This window comes from Hemicordylus capensis, chromosome 4, assembly GCF_027244095.1.
Source record: "Hemicordylus capensis ecotype Gifberg chromosome 4, rHemCap1.1.pri, whole genome shotgun sequence".
Lineage (NCBI taxonomy): Eukaryota > Metazoa > Chordata > Lepidosauria > Squamata > Cordylidae > Hemicordylus > Hemicordylus capensis.
In genome coordinates, this window is record NC_069660.1 from 96795975 (window position 1) to 96815323 (window position 19349).

The 19349-nt window shown below is 45.4% G+C and overlaps 1 protein-coding gene across 1 annotated transcript in view; it reads left to right on the top strand.

The window, feature by feature from the left end:
• The window catches only part of BSND (barttin CLCNK type accessory subunit beta), a 78169-nt gene extending 59127 nt beyond the window's left edge, over positions 1 to 19042 (top strand). Inside the window, exons 3-5 of the mRNA XM_053247457.1 lie at positions 8928 to 9022; positions 12985 to 13230; positions 17395 to 19042. Coding sequence (XP_053103432.1) covers positions 8928 to 9022; positions 12985 to 13230; positions 17395 to 17818 — 765 coding nt within the window. The 3' untranslated portion in view covers positions 17819 to 19042. The remainder of the gene's footprint in view (positions 1 to 8927; positions 9023 to 12984; positions 13231 to 17394) is intronic.
• Positions 19043 to 19349: the final 307 nt, after the last annotated feature.

Below are 19349 nucleotides of genomic sequence, written 5' to 3' on the forward strand. Positions count from 1 at the left end.
ATTCAGGCAATCTAAAAACTTAAAACAGATTAAAGCTTAAACTTTAAAAAGCTGAAAAAGCTTGAGTGAAGAGGTGGGCTTTCAAGTGCTTTTTAAAAATTGTATTAATAAAAATATGTGATGGATCAATTCTTGGGTACATTCATTGGTGTCCTCAACATAATAATATTATGGCACAGAATGGCATGGAACTGGGCCGCCAATTCTAAACACATCAGAGGAGGATATTTTCTTCCCCTGGTTATGGGAAAGGATGTTAATTTATAGCCAATCATGGCGTAAGAGGCACGTTAGCTGACAGGAGCATTATATGCAGGGATGGTCCAAGACATGTTATTGCCTGCGGCAGGCAATATGACACCCCTCCTCCTCTGGGTGAGTATTCCCAGTATTCTCAGGCCAGGCTGCTGTCGCTGTGACAGTGGCACGTGAGCCCTCTCAGACTATGCCACCAAGCCAGCAGTGGCAGCGGGGTGCACCTTGCTTGCATCGGTGGTGGGAGAAGAGGAAACGAAGAGGTGTGCCTCAGTAGGGGGAAGTGGGGGAAATGAACAGCATGCCTCCGTGGAGTGGTGGCAGCAAGCAGATGGGTAGTGGCAAGGCTGGTGCTTGCTGCCCTCGTGCCCCGCCTCACACCCATGCCTGAGGCAGCCATTTCACCCTGCTTCCTAAGAACAGCCCTGCTGGATCAGGCCCAAGGTCCATCTAGTCCAGCATCCTGTTTCACAATGACAGTAGCCCACCAGATGCCTCTCACAGGCAAGGGGTGAGGGCATGCCCTCTCTCTTGCTGTTGCTCCCCCTGCAACTGGGATTGAGAGGCATCTTGCCTCTGAGGCTGGAAGTGGCCTATAGCCATCAGACTATTGGCCAACTGTCCCCCATGAATTTGCCTAAGCCCCCTTTAAAGCCATCCAAGCTAGCGGCCATCACCACATCCTGTGGCAGAGAATTCCATATATTAATTATGCACTGTGTGAAAAAGTACTTCCTTTTGTTGTTTCTAAATTTCCCGGCCTTCAGTTTCATGGGATGACCCCTGGTTCTAGTACTGTGAGAGAGGGAGAAGGATTTCTCTCTGTCCACTCTCTCTACTCCATGCATAATTGTACACTCCTCTGTCATATCTCCCTCTAGTCGCCTCTTTTCCAAACTAAAAAGCCCCAGATGCTGTAGCCTGGCCTCATAAGGAAGGTGCTCCAGGCTCCTGATCAGCTTGGTTGCCCTCTTCTGCACCTTTTCCAGTTCTACACTGTCCTCCTCCAGATACAGTGACCAAAGCTGTACGGAGTGCTCACTTGGCAGAGGAAGCCAGCCGGTGGCCTGTGTTCCTCCCACTGGCATCTCACCCCCACCGCCACCCACCCCGATTGGCATGTCAGCTCACTACAATTGGGTTGGCTGTTCTCTTCTTCTATCAAAGCAAGACTTCCCAAAGTACTCTTGGGCATCTACTGATTATTTGTTTTCTGAAAAATAGAATCAATATTGATATTGATGGCTACTAATGATGGGCCTCAATGCCTACTGGAGCAAGATTTGTGGGCTGCCTCTCATGAGTTTCTCTTGTTAGAGAAGGGTGATTTCTTTCGCAGTTGTAACGGTAATTAATGCTAAAGTCTCAGCAATGTGAACTTGGAGGACATGGACTGAGTTCTGCAAATCGTCAGCTGTTGTTCTTGAACAATTGGAGAGATGAGAAAAAGGGTTTTGGAGGAGAAAACTTAATTTTATGAACATATGGATTTGTAAATTACTTCCATGTCTAAATGGTTCATTGACAATGATGTTGTTTTGCAAAGCAACCACCAGGTGGCATCCTACTCCTAAATGTTTTTGCTCCTGAAAGGTTTGAAGAAGAAGAAGAGGAAAGAAGGAAGGAAGGAAGGGAAGGAAGGAAGGAAGGAAATATTAATTACTGCTTGAAGAGAAAAGGGTCAACTCAAACAAGCTAGGTGATTCATGAATTTATCAATCCCTGCAAAGGAAAAAGCCAATTACATTAGAGCATCAAAAATAAAATAAATGTTTCTGATTTGGCTGCCTGACCCATCCTCTGAGAGCTTGGAGAGATCTCATTGACTGCATTACATTACCCCAAACCAAGAAGAGGCAACAAAAGGGTGAAGAAATGTGCTTTGTTAGAAGAACATTTTCAGAATAGACTGGTGATGAAGACCTTCAGAGTAATTTGTCTCAAAAATACACGAATAGATAATTGATATAGCGAGCTTTGAGGTGGCCAGGGAGCAAAGGGTGGCCAGCTCCCCCCTCCCCGGTTTCTCCATCACGTGTGCAAAGCATGCACATGCCCAAAGCCACGCCCCCTGTGTCTGACATCAGACATAAGGGGGCAGGGCAATGCCCTCCCAGGCCTGAGCCACCTACTGTACTTACATTGGGGGAACTGATGCTGCCACTGCCTCCTCCCTGGCGCCGCCATGGTCAGCTCAGCTGGCTCCTCGGGTGCTGCTCCTCCGTGGCCACTTTACAGAAGCCAGCAGCCCATGCAGTGCCAACCTTGGACCCCAAGAGCAGGCCATGGGGCTGAGCCCAGTGTGGTCACCGGTCAGGAAGAACCGCTGCTAGTCCTTCCTGCCCAGCTCACCCCGTCTCATCTCACCCCATCTCTTCACTTTGAAATAAAACCCTGCTGGGCTTCTCAGCATTGGCCCCACCCCTTGCATCTGACATCAGATGCAGGGACATGACTAATGCCCGGGAGAGGCTCCATCCCTCTTCCAGGGAGCTGGAGAGGAGAGGGGTGTGCTTCATGCTTCCAGCTGGCTTCCAGTCGGGTGCAGGAGAGGGGCAAGGAAGCACCCTGGGCAAGGGACAGTCTTGGGGCCTGGGGACAATTGGCCCCCTTGCTGAACGGTTGCTACGCCCCTGTAATAGGCTGACCTCAGATTGTCAGAATGTTCCCTTCCTTACAGCATGAATGTATTTGGAAGGACGGAGGAAAACCTCCACTCTCTAGCCCTGTTTTAACAGATTACTAAAGCTAGTTAAATTATTAAAGCTTGTTAAAATTATCTGTAATAAGGGATCTTGAGGATGTATGTGCCTTGAAGTGTTGATGGAATGGGATAGTGAACTGCCTATTTTCATGATGGACTGTATTGACTTTCTCAGCAGGAGGCATTTGCAGCTATTGAAAGAAGAAAGACAGTTGCAACTGGGGGGCACAATTGGGGTGGGGGCGGGGGAAGCTAGCTTCTGCTGCTGACATTGTGGTAAATGACAGCAGTTAACACATGCTTAATGCCTCTCTATTTGCCTTTCTTAGCAACAGAATTATTCTCCAAAACTGGCTACATTGCCAAGGTTGTCAGTGCAAGAACACACAAACACACATAGAGACAGACAGACACACAGCTAGTCCCCACTTGCACATGTGTGCAAATGACTGGAATTTGGAGCAGCCCATATCCTCTTGGCTTGCTATGGGCTCTGCCTATTTCTTTAATTCACCTCCAGCCTCTCAAACCTGGCACCTGGGCTATGACTCGAGAAGGGTTCTAACATCTCCCTCCCCTCTCCACACCCCCTTGGCAAAGCATTCCCAGCCTTTACACTGCCTATGCCTAGGGGGAAGGTTATATGAAAGCATACCTGGGCAGTCTTACTCAAGTGTGAATGTGAGGATCTTGTTTGCATTCATTACAAGCCCATTAGAAAGAAAACTGGCTGGCTCAGACCTGAGCAGGACTGGTTTGAAGGTGCAGCTGACTCTTGCCCCCTTCCTGCCTCTCTGTGTGCAGTGCCTTGAGAGAACTGCTGTCTGGGTCAGGGGCAGGTGAAGGGCTGCCCAGCCTTTTGGGGTGTCTCTTGTGTTTCCAGCACGACCTTTCTCCATGACTTGGATTGCCCAGAAATTTGCTTGGTTTTGATTGTGCTTTATGAGGTGCGTGGCTTTCAATGGCTGAAGATAAAACCTTCCGCTATGGACTCATTGTCCTGGGCTTTTTTCTGGTGATGATTGGCATGTTCATTATGAGCGTGGAGAAGCCCCAGATCTACATCACCTTCTGCACCCTAGGAATCCTGATCGTTGTGGTGGGGATCATCTGGAGCATGTGCCAGTGCTATCCAAAGGTAGGGGAGATTTGAATGGCAGATACATAAATGTGCCTTCAGCATCTGTATGTTTTTACACATGACTCGGGCTCCTGTAGAGCATCTCTAGTAATCACTTCAAGATGCTTCAGTGTTTCCTGTTCTCTTGTAGGGTAGTGTCAAGGCAAGTATGTATGTATTTGCCAGGTAGGAGATACAGGTTCTAGTAACTGCTCAACAGGTTAATTACATGATACATCAGTTTCCTTATAGCTACCACAAGGATGATGATACTGACAAGCATAGTTTTTTAAAGAGGAAAATTTGGAATGGCGCTGTGGTATATGATTATAATCTGCACACATAGTAAGGTAAAGTGTGCCATCAAGTCGATTTTGACTCCTGGTGCCCTCAGAGCCCTGTGGTTTTCTTTTGGTAGAATACAGGAGGGGTTTACCATTGCCTTCTCCCGTGCAGTATGAGATGATGCCTTTCAGCATCTTCCTATATCGCTGCTGCCTGAGAAACATACCAGCGGGGATTTGAACCAGCAACCTTCTGCCTGTTAGTCAAGCATTTCCCCGCTGTGCCACTTAAAGTGCATGCTGCTAAAACACATCTTTGCATTCTGGTTATGAGAAATGAACTCTGCTGATGTTCAGAGACCCTTTCTTCTAGAAAATCTCATAAAGTCTGGACACAGATAGAAATAGATGAGGGGAATAGGTTTTCATAGCTATCTTTCAGTATGATCTGTTACAATTTAGCTTCAGATATTCCCTCATTATAATGGACTTGTTTACAGTATCAGAGTCTGGGGTTCTAGAGGAGCCTGGGCTATTAACTTTATTTTTCAAATTATCAGTCACTTTTTGATTGATTGATTGATTGATTGATTGATTAAGTGTCATCAAGTTGGTGTTGACTCTTAGCGACAACATAGATAGATTCTCTCCAGGATGATCTGTCTTCAACTCGGCTTTAAGGTCTCTCAATGGTTCATTCATTCAGTCCCTTTTTACATTGGTTAATATAACATAATACAACTTTTTCATGACTTGAATTCTTGAATTGCACAAATGTTCTTTTGCAAGAACATTGCAAATTTTGTGCCTAATTGCATATTTTAAGAAAGCCCTGCTTAAGATTGCAGTGTAGATATTAATTGTTGCACATAATTCAGTGCGAATTGTAGAAGATCCACTTTTTGAAAGACAAAATGTAGGAATGTCTTGGGTTCATTGGGTTCATGGCTTGAATCCTTCTCTTGAAAATCTACAGATTGAAGATACCATCTTAAAACAACATGAGGCTCAGAGTTGCTTTGCCCAAGGCAGCTAGTGGGCTTTATTGCTGGAAGGCCAAGCTACATATTACCTTTTCCTTTTATTTTAAAAATAAAATGCAGATGCAGAGGACTGTGAATTTGATCACAGCAGGAGGGGAGGGACTGTTTAACTTTCCCCCCTACATGGAGAGCAGATGCATTTACTAAATAACAACAACAACAACAACTTTCTTTGTTAGCTGCCCCATAACAAATTGTTCTCTTGGTGGCTCACAACACATTAAAACATGAAATTAAAAAAAAATGGAGCAATTGGTTAGGGTCTGTGATATGCCATACTCACCAGTTTGATTTGGCAGATAGATAATGGTTTTATTCAAAGTTGATGCATGTTTATATTATATTGGAACAATAAAGTACAAGGCAAAATACATGTTTCACTGAAAAACATTTAAGTGGCAAGAAGGGAAATATGAGGGTTTTTTAGGTCACACACATCCTGTTTATATATGCTAGCATCTATATATTCATACTTGCATGGATGTATATTTAAAGATGCAATTAAGATGTATAATGGCAGTTAATAATATGCTATTAATAAGTACACGACTATCCGCGCCATGGCTGCAATCAAACTGGCAGGCAGCCCACAGATGCATTTCATTCAAGGAGAATATGCCATGTGTGGTTTAGCTCTCATACCTGCTGGTGCATTCCACTGAGGACTACCGTATGGGAAACAGGAGAGAGGTCTCCTGTATTTTGAAGAGTTGCACAGAAGAGGAAATTGCAACAGGTGCAGCTTTTCTCCCCCTGGTGTGACAAGCTGCATCTACTGAACTTTCCTCTTCTCTGCATCTTTTCAGGTGCAGGAAACCTGTCCTCTTTCCCACAAGGCAGCCCTAATTTCATGAAGAAAGAAAATGGCAGGAGATTCAGTCACAGACCTTCTGAATAATATGAGCTTGGCACTGAGGGGGGAGTGTGAATCTGGGTTTCCTCATGTCAAGGCCCAGTCCTCTCACCACTGCTTCTGACTGAAGCCATTTCTGGAGATGTGTTTTCCAATACAGCATTTTCTCAAGCCATTACAAGCTCCAAGACTGCTTTCAGTAGTCACCTGGAGATTGATGCTGGTTCCTGGAGACTCCAAGCCGATCCCAGAGGCTTGGCAACCCAAATCTCACTTGGGGTTAACCAAGTGAGGCGATGGTGACAGACCCATGTGTTAGAATCAGACCCAATTCCTATAAAGGGAGGTGAGGATATAAAGTGGAGATGTAAAACATAGCAGGGGGGTGGGTGGAGACACTGAAACTATGCTCCGTCCCCAACTGATTCTTTCCTGTTTTCTTCTCAGTGAGGCTTCAGGACTGAAACAAACCTCTGATGAGAGAAAACTGCTGGAGAGAAGATGTTTTGCATGGGCAGGGGAAGAGTTCAGTATCCCCCCCCCCTAAAAATTTGAAGCTTTTAAATCACTCCCATCTAGGATTGCCAGCTCTGAGTGAAGCAATTCCTAGAGACTTCTCCACCTCCCTAAATATTTTCCACAATTTCAAGCCATTACAAAACTCAGGATTACTTTCAATAGTTGCCTGGAGATATATGCCCATTCCTAAAGAGTCTAAGCCAATCCCAAAAGGTCAGCAACCCTACCTCCATCTTGTTTTATGGGAACTTAGGACAACTCACATTTTAACAAATGGGTCAGGCTGCCATAATGCCTTGTTAAAGGATGTGCAAAAATCTTGACGAAGGGGACACCATCTTTTCTAATACAGATGACTGTTGTCCATTCTTGCCTTGAACTAGGTGCCAAATAGCTTTCAATACATTTGATACTTGATACAGATGTTTGCACTACCTATATATTTAATTCTCCTGGGTGAGCCTTGGAATGTGCGTCCTGGAGTCCAGCTGATTGGCTGGGCGTCGGAGGCATCTGATTGGCTGAGGCGGATCCCAGGAGAATTGGTTGCTGCAGTGGACCTGGCCATGGAGGCGAGGCGGTGGTGGGCCCGGGTGTAGCAGCGGCACTCAGCCTGGCAGCCTGGGCCAGGCACAGGCTGGCCAGAGACTGGAGCAGAAGGTAGGGGGGAAGAGGTAGCCGGCCCCAAAGAGCGCACAGATGCTCTGTGCGGGGTCGGCTAGTATATATTGCTATGAATTACTATGCTGCTCTTCAACCAAAGTTCACAAAGCGGTTTACATAGGAAAATAAATAATACATGGTCCCCCGTCCCCAAAGGGCTCACAATTTCTAAAAGAAACATAAGGCAGATACCTGCAACAGCCACTAGAAGGATGCTGTGCTGGGGCTGGATAGGGCCAGTTTCTCTCCCCCTGCAAAACATAAGAGAATCATCACTTTTAAAATGTGTCAATTTGCTCAGTTATCAGGGATCAGACTCCAGGTTTGAGGGAATCCTTGGTAAACTATCTTCCATGGGATCCCTCCTACCTGCCCCCCCCCCAACACACAATGGGGCTACTGTGGCAAATGGGAAAGAGGGAGGTGGCAATTGACCAATTCTCTAGGCTAAGAGTGTTACTCCATTACCACCACACAAAAGCTATGTGCACAGAGGTGTCTTCAGGAATTGGCAGCGGGTCCTTGACCATTTGCACAATTATGCTAACCCTTGACACCAGCCCTTACAAAGCAAAGGGCTGGTTCAGATTATACTTCCCCTGAAGAACTGGCCCATGCAACTAAGAATAGCAAGGGCAATTAAGAAGTCCCCAGTGCATGCCTGTCCCGATGTATTTCCTGATGTCCTCTTAATGAATGTGGGGTGTGTGGCTAATCTGAAATACCACTCTACACGTGACCCAAATACTAATTGGGACAAGCCACCCCTCACATATTTATTTATTCGTGTGTGTGTGTGTGCTGGGAGAAAATCAGGACATCATTGTTTCCAATAGAAGTAGCGCTGCACTACTATGGGAGTGCAGTAGTTTTAAGTAATTGTGCAACTGCCCCCACTCACAACACCATCAGGGCAGTCTGCCCTGTGTGCAGCAGCACGGGTTGATGTGCAATGCCAGCTTTGTGTTGCACATCATGTTGGCCAGTGTTTACACAGCAAGCAGTGCATGTGCCTGTTTTGGGTGGAGAGTCCTGATTAGGGGTATGCATGGACTGGTCGGGGCATTTCAAATTCAGACCCAACTGTGGGTATTTGAACCAATTCGTTGAACCAATTGGCTGGGCCAGTGGGTTTGAGAATCAGCTCGAACCGGTTCTGGTTCTGCACATCCCTGTTCCTGATTAATGAGAGCATACACTTGAGTGTTTTAAACTTGGGTAATATTGTGATGTAAATAGAGACCAAGTACAAATCGCAAGTGTGATCAAATGCTCCTAACACCTGCCTACTGGTGGGATTATCGTGAAGGAGCTACTACGTGGATACATCAAGCTATATTAAAGAGAAAACTTGTAAAGGATGCTGCAATGTGCACATTAGTGTCCTCTCACAAGTGAGAGCTATAAGAGGAATAATAGCTCCTAACATAGGATATTCCCTCTCTTTGTTCCCCCTCATCTCCCCTAACCCCCACTTTCTCCCCAGATCAGAGTTGTTTCTGTTGACACAGAGTCTGAGAAGTTCCTTGTAAAGAAGTCTGCTGCTTCATCTATTGAAAATGAGATTCCTGAGAAGAACAGGTATGTCTGAAGAAGCCAAGCCTGTAAGCTTCATCTCAACAGTTTGTAATCTAATTTTTAATAAGAACACTATAAGCGGTGTTCCTCAGGGGGCAAGGTCAGTGTCTGGAAACAGTGGCACAAGACAGTGAAATACAAACATATTTTACTGATGGAAAACAAAAGAAGCCAGAAGAAAATCAACATCTTCAGAAAAATTTAGGGTGTCTCAAAAGCTCCTGCTCATTTTTTTTTTTTTTTTTAAGCCAGCCTGGAATAAGATCCTGTAGTAGTGGCATTGAGGGTGCTTTGGTCAGATGGATTCAAAATATGAAAATGCATTAATATTTCATTTGATAATGGAAGCTAGATTATTGAAAGGGCAAAATGTAGAGATCCCAGTGGAAAGACAATGGGAGGGAAAATGTTAGTCAACCTTGAGATGCCTAAAATTAACCCATATGATATGGTGTAGGGAAGGAAAGAAGAACTACATGGAATATATAAGAATGATGGATGGATGTTTTTGATATTGGGGATGGAATGGTGGACTCAGGATGGCTTATGATGGGTTAAGTGATGAAAAGCTTTGGATAATTGATGAAGGTTGAAAGAAGGGTTAGAAAAGATTATATTAGCTTATATCATTGTGTTGTGGACTGGTGCACATAATTTAAGTTAATTGTATTAGTAATTAATGGAAATAATTTAATCAATTATGTTTTATCCTACTGTGATTATATTGATGTTTTTGTGTTTATAATAAATATATTACACACACACACACACACACACACACACACACCCCACCAAAACACATGGAACAGTGCTGGAGACCAATGTGGGGAAAAAGCAATACACTGATCTTGCGGCTATAGCACTTGGTCTTATTTCAGTGCCAAATCCTGCTGTATGTAATTCCATCCAAAAACAGGAATGTAGATCTGCTTAGAGCTCACCCTGCACTTTATGAAGCTGCCTGGTATGAAGTCAGATCATTGATCCATCTAGCTCAGTGTTGTCTACCCTGGCAGCAGCTTTTCAGGGTTTCAGACACAGATTTTCCCAGCCCTACCAGGAGATGCCAAGAATTCAACCTGGGACTTGCTTTCTGCAAAGCATGTCCACATATCACTGAATTATGACCCTCAGTCTGTTTGGGATGTGTAAAGCTACAATCAGCCAATCAAGTTCTCCAAGCAGCATTTTCTGTGTTTCCCATTCCCTAACACATATCTCAGGCTCCCTTCCTCCCAACAACATCTCTCAACACTGAGCAGGAGCAGAAGCCAAGCCTTCGGCCATGAGTTCTGTTTTTATGGCTCCAGCAATCAGCTCTTTCTTAGATTAAGTCCTGGCCATGGCCTATTGTGGGCTAGTCCAATCTCATATACAGGTGAATCTGTTCCTGACTGTATTCTGTTTTAGGAACACAGGAAGCTGCCATATACTGAGTCAGACCATTGGTCTATCTAGCTCAGTATTGTCTACCCAGCCTGGCAGTGGCTTCTCTAAGGCTGCAGTCAGGTGACCCTCTCAGCCCTACCTTGGAGATGCCAGGGAGGGAACTTGGAAGCTTCTGTATACAAGCATACAGAGCTCTTCCCAGAGTGGACCCACCCCCTAAGTGGAATATCTTGTGGTGCTCACACATGTAATCTCCCATCCATATGCAACCAGGGTGGAGCTTAGCAAAGGGGACAAGTCATACATGCTACCACAAGACCATCTTTTTTCATGAGTAAAGCCACCCCCTCCATCAGTCCTTCTTAAATTAATGCTTCTCAGTAGTGCACAAGTTGTCCATGTTCTTATAATACTCACTCATGTGCTGCTATAAATCTCAAGGTTGCTAATCTGTCCTTGGCATGAATGCGGCTGCAACTACTAGATGGGTCCAACTGCTAGATGGGATAATCTGACAGTTTGTAATACATAGCAGTACTCTTGTCCACCCTGGACAAGAGTCCCTGCTCAGGGAAGAAGAAACCACGGGCGGGCATGTTGGACAGTACCTAGACCACAGCTGTGGTGAAAAGGTGCCAGGTTCGATTTAAGCTGTAGCTGTCATCTACCTCCATTAGCTACTGGGAAGTCACATTCGGCTAATACTGAGTATGGGACAAAATTAGATGTGCAGCTTAGTTACACATCCCACCCTAGGCAACCTCAGCCCTTCCCAGCACAGCATCTCTCTGTGGCCTATTGCTGTTGTCTATCTTATGTTTCTTTTTAGCTTGTGAACCCTTTGTGGACAGATCTCTCTCTCTCTCTCTCTCTCTCTCTCTCTCTCTCTCTCTCTCTCTCTCTCTCTCTCTCTGAAAATTTTCATTGAAAAAGCAGTATACAAATACTCATAGTAGTAGTAATGTCACTTTCCTATGATTATTTTTTTAAAGCAGTGTTGCTGGTGGCAAATATGAGCAAAGGAGTAGTTAGGGGAAGGTCTGATTAACTCTTGCTCCTCTTGCCATATTCCAGCTCAAAGATCTCTCAATGTGCTTTTCTCCCAGAGGGGGAAATGATAAGGTGCCCATAGGATTTCTGCCATGGAGAGAAAAGTTGCTTGCAAGTTGGGAGGCTTTTGAGCAGAAAGGCAGCCAGGTGGGAAGGGGGTAAGCAGCCCCTCCCCTTTCCATTCCTTTGCTCAAACCTGTAGCCTTCTTAAAGCTGCTTTTAAAAAAGCAACCTAAAGTGAGGAGACGGATGCACAAAACTGTCTGTCATGTCTAGTTTATATGTTATCAAGCCTGAGACAGAACTCCTGTTCATAATTAAATCAAATTGGTTTTTATTTTATTTTTAAAAAAGAGCAACACTATAAATCCAAGCCGCAATAAAATAGCAACTTTCACTGTGGCTTAAATTATATAGGAAGTCAGCTATTCAGCTCCAAGTCCCTGGCTACCTCGTTCTTTGTCTCAGGAGGAGGGACTTCTATCCTGATACTGATGTAAAGACCTCAATTCTTCCATGTGATTCAGATGGCTATGGTCCATTGGAAGTGTAGAGAGGCACAACTAGGAATATTTTCTTGGGGGTAGGGTCAAAGTGAGGAGCACAGACTATCTCCACTTCTCTTCACAGCAAGCCTAGTCCTGTTGCCTCAGTCTAGCCCATCTTGTCACCATATTCTGGTGCTGAATCTGTATCCTGCCTGGAGCCCATCACAGTTCAGTTTTGCTCTGGTGCTGCCCAGTTTTGCTCAGTTGTTGTTAATAGTAATAATAACAATATTTATATCCCGCTCTTCCTCCAAGAAGACCAAAGTGGTGTACATATTTATGTTTATCCTCACAACAACCCTATGTGGTAGGCTAGGCTGAGAGATACATGACTGGCCCAGAGTCACCCAGTAAGTTTCATGGCTGAATGGGGATCTGAACGCAGGTCTCCCCGGTCCTAGTCCAACCCTCTACCCACTACACCACACTGACTTCCTCTGAGCAGAAAAGAGCAGAACGGAGCACCAGTTTTGCTCTGGTGCTGCGCACGTCTCTCCGTTTTGTTCTGTGCATGTCTCTCTCCATCCTAGGACTGCTGTGGCTTCAGGAATGTTTTGGACTACAGTTGAGAAAGGAGATGGCCATGGCCCCCCAGTTAAGGACTTGTCCAAACCAAGCCCCAAAATACCAGGAGTGGCTTTGCTATAGCTCCACCCTCCAATTTTATATGCTCAGTCTATGCTCTCTGAATCCAAGAGCCTCACTCAGTGGAGACATTTCCACAAAAAGGGAAGGGGCCATCAGTTCATGGTGGAGTCCCTGCTAACTGATTAACAAAGCATTCCCTGCAGGGGTGCAGCTCCCTCTTCCCAAGGATTAGAGGAGTCCCCACATTTTACTGAACTTCTCCCTGCCAAACCGAATAGCCCACATTTCCCTTCCAAAAGTGCTTCCCCACAATTTAACTGAGTTGCTCCTCAAGATTTCCCTTTGCCTGTACCCCTGAATGACATCCCAGTTTCCTCTGTATTTGCACAGTTCTCAGACACCTTACACCAGCCAGAAAGAAGCTGATGTCTATGAAAAAAGCCTGCCAACGTATGAGCAGACCCAAACAAAGGTGGTAGGTGCTGCGGAGTGCTTGGGAGTTCCGTCTGCCCCAGCCCTGCTAGTCAGCCAAGGAGGATGTGTCCAACCTGTTGTGCAAGCCAAAGCAGAGGTTCACAGGGCTTCAGAGAGTGATGGAGATCCAGCATCCCAGAGGGAAGCCATGAGGTTCTACGGGTGAGTACTTCTTTTGTTTTGCACAAGGGCTGTTTTGCAGATCATCTAGCACTCTATGGTCACTTTTCATTCCAGTTATCTCAGTTAGCCATTCTTGATTGGTTGACTGATTGATTGATTAAGTGCCGTCAAGTGCGAACACATAGATTCTCTACAGGATGATCTGTTTTCAACTTGGCCTTTAAGGTCTCTCAGCGGTGCATTCATTGCTGTTGTAATTGAGTCCATCCACCTTGCTATTGGTCGTCGTCTTCTTCTCTTTCCTTCAACTTTTCCCAGCATTTTGGACTTCTCAAGGGAGCTGGATCTTTGCATAATATGTCCGAAGTATGATAATTTGAGCCTGGTCATTTGTGCCTCGAGTGAAAATTCTGGATTGATTTGTTCTATGATCCATTTGTTTGTTTTCCTGGCTGTCCGTGTTATCCTCAAAAGTCTTCTCCAGCACCAAAGTTCAAAAGTGTTGATGCTATTTCTATCTTGCTTCTTCAAACTCCAGCTTTCATATCCATAGAGTGTCATGGGAAAAACCATGGTCCAAATGATTCTAATCTTTGTAGGTGTAGACATGCCACGGCATCTAAGTATCCTTTCTAAGGCCTTCATTGCAACCCTGCCAAGTGGTAGTCTGCGGCGTATTTCTTGACTGCTGGATCCACCCAGTTACATAAACAGTCTGGTGTACTTAACTTGTTTAGATGTGAATTCAAATAATAAGTGGTAGTGAAATGTCACAGTTGTAGAAAATGATTTATCCAAACCTTTATTTTTCAAAAAACCTGACCTGGCATACTTAGCTGTAAATAACCTGCAGGCCAGAAGCTCTCCACTGTTTTGTAGCAAAGAGACTGTAAAATGATGTCTGAAATTGTGTGTGACCTTTTGAGATGCTGCTGCACTGCACATCAAGGAGCAAAGCTGGGGCAACGATGAGAGACAGGTGGGCCTTTTTGTCTCTGTTGGAGCTGTACCACTTCAGATCACGGGGTGGGGGGAAGTCAGTTTCATATGCTTGAATGCTCCTCCATACATAACATCCTCTTCACAGAGAAAACCAAATGTCAGGGAGAAGGGTTGTGGGTTAGCTTTCTCCCTGACATGCTTTAGGCATCCACCCACCCACAGAGGGAGCATTCCATTATGTGGGCCCCTACCAGTAGTCTGACGTGGTGCAGCCCAGACACAGGTTTACAGCCACAGTGAGAAGTAGATCCAGAGTCCACGGTATGATCTCCTTTATTATGCTCATTCAGTAGTTACATGCAAAATTTTACTAAACATTTTACTGAACACAAGGCAGAATAAGCATTAATTCAGGGTATAAGATTGTAGCATTGGTGCTTACGTGACTATTTAATTATGACGGTTTGCCTTTTTTATTGTAATGGTGGTTTTATTGTGGAATTGTAGCATTTGTACTTGATTCTTTTTGTAAACCACCTTGAGTCCGATGAGAGAAAGGTAGTACAGATTTTTTTAAAAATTAAATGGTCGTTCTATTTATTTATTTTTGCATTTATATCCCACCCTTCCTCCGAGGAGTTCAGAGTGGTGTACATGCCAGTTTTTATCCTCACAACAACACTGCGAGGTAGGTTAGACTGAGAGATACATGACTGGCCTAGAGTCACCCAGTAAGTTTCATGGCTGAATGGGGCTTCGAACTTGCGTCTTTCCGGTCCCAGTCCAACACGCTAACCACTACACTATGCTGGCTCATTACACTATGCTGGCTGTGTTTTCACTATGTTTTCTCCTTCAGTGGCTGCTGCAGACAAAAGCCTGCTGTATCTTGTAATTAGATTTCCTCTTGGCCCAAGGTGCAGGGAGAGGGTCTTCTTAACGTTGTGCCCCTGTTGGAGTCCAGAGACGGAGCCTCCCCCTGTGGCTACGCCCAATGGCTGCTCCTCTTGGTGGCAGCTTTTCTCCTGGGGGCTGGGCAAATAACTTCATGGGGAGGGAGTCAGATCACAACCGTAGTGGTGGGGGGAGGAGGAGGTTAAAGCCCCCTCCCTTCAGTCCTGATATGGATTCCCCCTCCCCCAAATTGTGTGTCATTTACTTTAGAAAAAAACAATCAGACCTCAGTCATGCCTAGCCATATTGTCCAGTTTGGTCCTAAGCTTTAAACATTTGAGCATAGACCAGCACGTGATCTCTCACAATGAACATTCAAAGCAGTCTTATACGGAGTCGGCCCCTTGGTCCGTCTAGCTCAGTGTTGTCTACACTGACTGGCAGCAGCTCTCCAGGGTTTCAGACAGACTCAGAGGTGTATCTAGGTAATTTCGGAGCCCTGCCCCCCACCACATGTTGAGCATCATCTCCCTACACACACACACACACACACACACACACACACACACGCTGTGAAACACACCGTATTTTGCACATGTGGGCTCTTGAGGGCATAAACAGCAACGGAACTCACATGCGAATAGGCATTAGCAGAAGCTTTTCAACATGCAGCTCAACATATTCCCACCCCACAGATTTCTTTCCCCACCCCGCACTCCTGTCTCTAAAGCACCCGGCGCAGTCACAATCACACTCGGCCACTGGGCAGAGGGCAGGCCAGTAGTGTGGCGCCACAACCACACCACCCAGGACAGATGAAATAGGATTTGGGGTCCCCCACGGGGCGTGGAGGCCCTGGACTCGGCCCCGAAGAGTGCCTCTGGCTGGGCTCTTTCCCAACCTTAGCTGTGTTGGAGATGCAGCTCCTGATGGCATCGACTCTTAGCACCAGCAACCCTTTTGACCACTAGGGACCCTCTCTGACTACCCTTTCTCTACTCTACTTCTCCTTTGTTAGACTGATAGTTTCAGGTTCCATTCTCTCACCTGGAGAGAGAGAGACTTCCTTCTTCTCCCTCCCCTTCTTCCTGTATGTAGTTAGCAGTAAGGCATGTAGGCCTTATCTATCTCCCTGATGGATTTCCTAAACTACTTTATTTAGAACTTTAACTCCATGTCTCCAGACAACAGTATTAATGAGCAGTGCTCTCCTTACCTGTGCACTTCCGCTGCAGCTGGGGTAGATAAAGCCATCTCCAAGCTCTCTAAGAACCTGGAGATGCCAGAAATATCGCCTGCATGCAAAGCCAGTCCCCTGCCACTGAACTGCAGCCCCTCTGCCCATATTCTATAGTCAGAACTTAGCATCCCACAGCATTGGAAGTAACCCATAAGAACATTTCTGAAGACAAATGTATTATTTTATTTTTAGAGTATGTATGTATGTGTTGTATTAGGCATCATCTGAAGAAAGGTATGCCCTCTTGGGCGTGATAAAAGCAGCCAGTTCTCTTCCTGGATGATGCCTGACACCCATGGCGTGTGTATGTGTATGTATAGTATGTATGCATGCACAGCGGTACTATCTATCTATTTATATATGTGTGTGTGTGTGGGCACTTTTTTAATGATTAAAGGGTCTCTAATAAATTAATCTGATTAATAGTTGCTACTAACCAGTTATTTGACTCATCTCTTGCCCACTGAAATAATGTTTAAACATATGACTTTTACTTCTTTCCAGGTCTTTTTTTAATTGTGCAAATTAAAGCATAGAAAGAGGGAATTGCAACAAAGAACAGTCATTTTGATGCATATATGCCAGCTTCAGTCTTCTATATCCCACTGTATGACTTTTCATATGACTTTTGTCATCATTTTAATGTACTGCAATTTGCACTTCTGTCATGGCCCATGGCCAATATGGAAATACAATTGAACCTGAATATGAAATGTTGTGGGCCTAGTAAAAATGGAGAGATGAAATGTCCAAATCCCTGCTTTGGTTTTTTTGCTGTGTTAACCGCATGAAATGGTGCACTTGCTTTTCATCAGTTTAAAGCCAATGCAGTCGACTAACCTAGGGTTGATGTGCCCTCTAGTCAAAGTCTCACTTCTCATTGCTGTGTTAGCAGATCAAAATGCTGGTATTGGACTGACCTACCCTAGAAACCAAGTTAATCAAAATAAACCTGGTCATTCCAGAACCAACAGCCTGATGGTGAAACCCAAACATCCGCCCTTCTTGATTTACTGTAAACTTCCCAGTCGGAACAGAAAACAGCTTGGTAATCAGCCTTGAAAACTGTGTCCTTCAATAAATCTCCTTCTTAAAAAAAAAATAATTCTTCTTCTTTTTAATTCCAGCAAGTCTGATGGGCTTCACAGCCAGGCACCACTAGCTTCCTTTCAAGGGGAGGTGGATGCATCTTCGGTGGAATCTACTGCCAGCAGCCCATTTCTTCAGAGGTGCAAAAATGCCCCACTTGTGCCTGCAACAGAAAGTCAGCTCAGATTCCAGCTTCCTTGCTATGAAGATTTTGCCTTGATTGATTCCCTGATGGGAGAAAGTCAGGGTCAGAGCAAGAACAAGGCAGTGGCACCAACCCAAGGCTGTTGCTCTATTCCTGCTCCAGCAAGAGATGGCACATCTGCTACAGATGTCAGACCTGGGCTATTGGAAATCAAAGGCATGCAGAATGTGGAAGAGGATGATATGTACTATGGGATAAAAGAGGGACCACAAGACATCCCCACATCTGTTGATGCTGTCTTTGGATCAAAAGACTAAGGACTTAGAAAAGGGAATGTGAGAAACAGAGATGAGCCGAAAGATTAAGCACTTAGAAAGGGGAATGTAAGAAACAGAGATGAGCCTGACGTCTAAAATTTCTTGTGGGAGTCCAAATCTGTGATGATGGGGGTGTTGGTGGTCATCCAGTTGGTTCAATAATAGCTGAGCCTCATTATTAAACGAAGTAGAAGGGAAAGAATACCAAAGTGATGGTATTTTTCTTCTGCTCGTTGTGGGTCTGAAAGAAAAGTGTTGTCTAAGAAGCAACCAGAAATGGGATCAAAGCAGAAGATGAAGAAGCAAATGGAGAGCTGTTTTTACAGTCCAGAAAAAATTCACTGTCAGACTGGACAATTCATAGTCCAGGAAAGGAGTTGTGTATTTGTCCCAAGGCCATTGCTGTATGCATGTCTTATTCCAAAGACACTCAGGGCATTTCAAGGGAAGTTGTATCTTCTTTTGTATGTATGTATTTGTTTATTTCAGCCCAAGGCCAGCATATATCTTCTTTTGTAGAATATAAATATCACCCGCAAGAAGAACACTTGCTCCAGATGTATTCTGGAATAAGCTTGTATGACCTGTGACCAACAAAATGCAGTCCACCAATTACGTACAGCAACCATATGGAGCAGAGGCGTAACGATAGGGGGGACGGGGGGGCACGTGCCCCGGGTGCCATCTTTGCAGGTCACATGGGGGGCGCCACCATGACCCTGCCGATCCCCCCCAATTTTTTTTTTTTAAATTTTAAATAAAAATTTCTCCGGCTCAGCAGCAGCAGTCAAGGGAGTGCGTCGGCGCCCCCTCCCCCACAAGTGGTCCCTTCCGCGCCCGCGCCCACGCCCCCCATTGCCAAAATGCTGCCCATCACCGCGTGCCCCCCTTCAGATCTTTTAAGATAATCATCCGGCAAACACTCTTGGCTCTGAGGCGGGCGGGTGCTGCCGCTGCCTGTTTTGCTGCTGCCATTGATTGGTTGATTGGCCTCCCGAGTCCTTGCACTTGCGCGAGATCTCCCCGCTGGAGTCTCGCAGCGTCATCACTCATGTGCACTGCATGCTGGCGATGAGAGCGTTTGTGCTCCTCTCTGTTTGGAGGCTGCTCTAGTGTGCTGCGCGGGGAGGATCCAGCGAGGAGAAGACCACCAACCAGACTGAGCCTAAGCCTTGCTTTTTGCAAACGGAAACTGACCGCCTTCACAATAAAGTGTGCAGCTGCAGCATCAAGGTGTGTGTCTGTTTTTTGTTCTTTTTAATGTTTTATTTAAACTTACGGGGGGGGAGGGAAGGGTTGAGGAAAAACGGTTGGGTGAACTCCCCACCCCCACGGAGGCAGAAAACCTGCCCTTTCCCCCCCTAGCCTGAGCCATGTGCTTTTAAAAAAACACTGTTTGCTTTAAATTTATGGGGGGAGGGTTGAGGAAAATGGTGGGGTGCTCAGAGTTTCCATATATGCTAGTTGAAGAGGCAATGGTGACGAGAGAGCGTGCCCTGCTATTTCCCCACCCGGAGCAACCGACAAACAG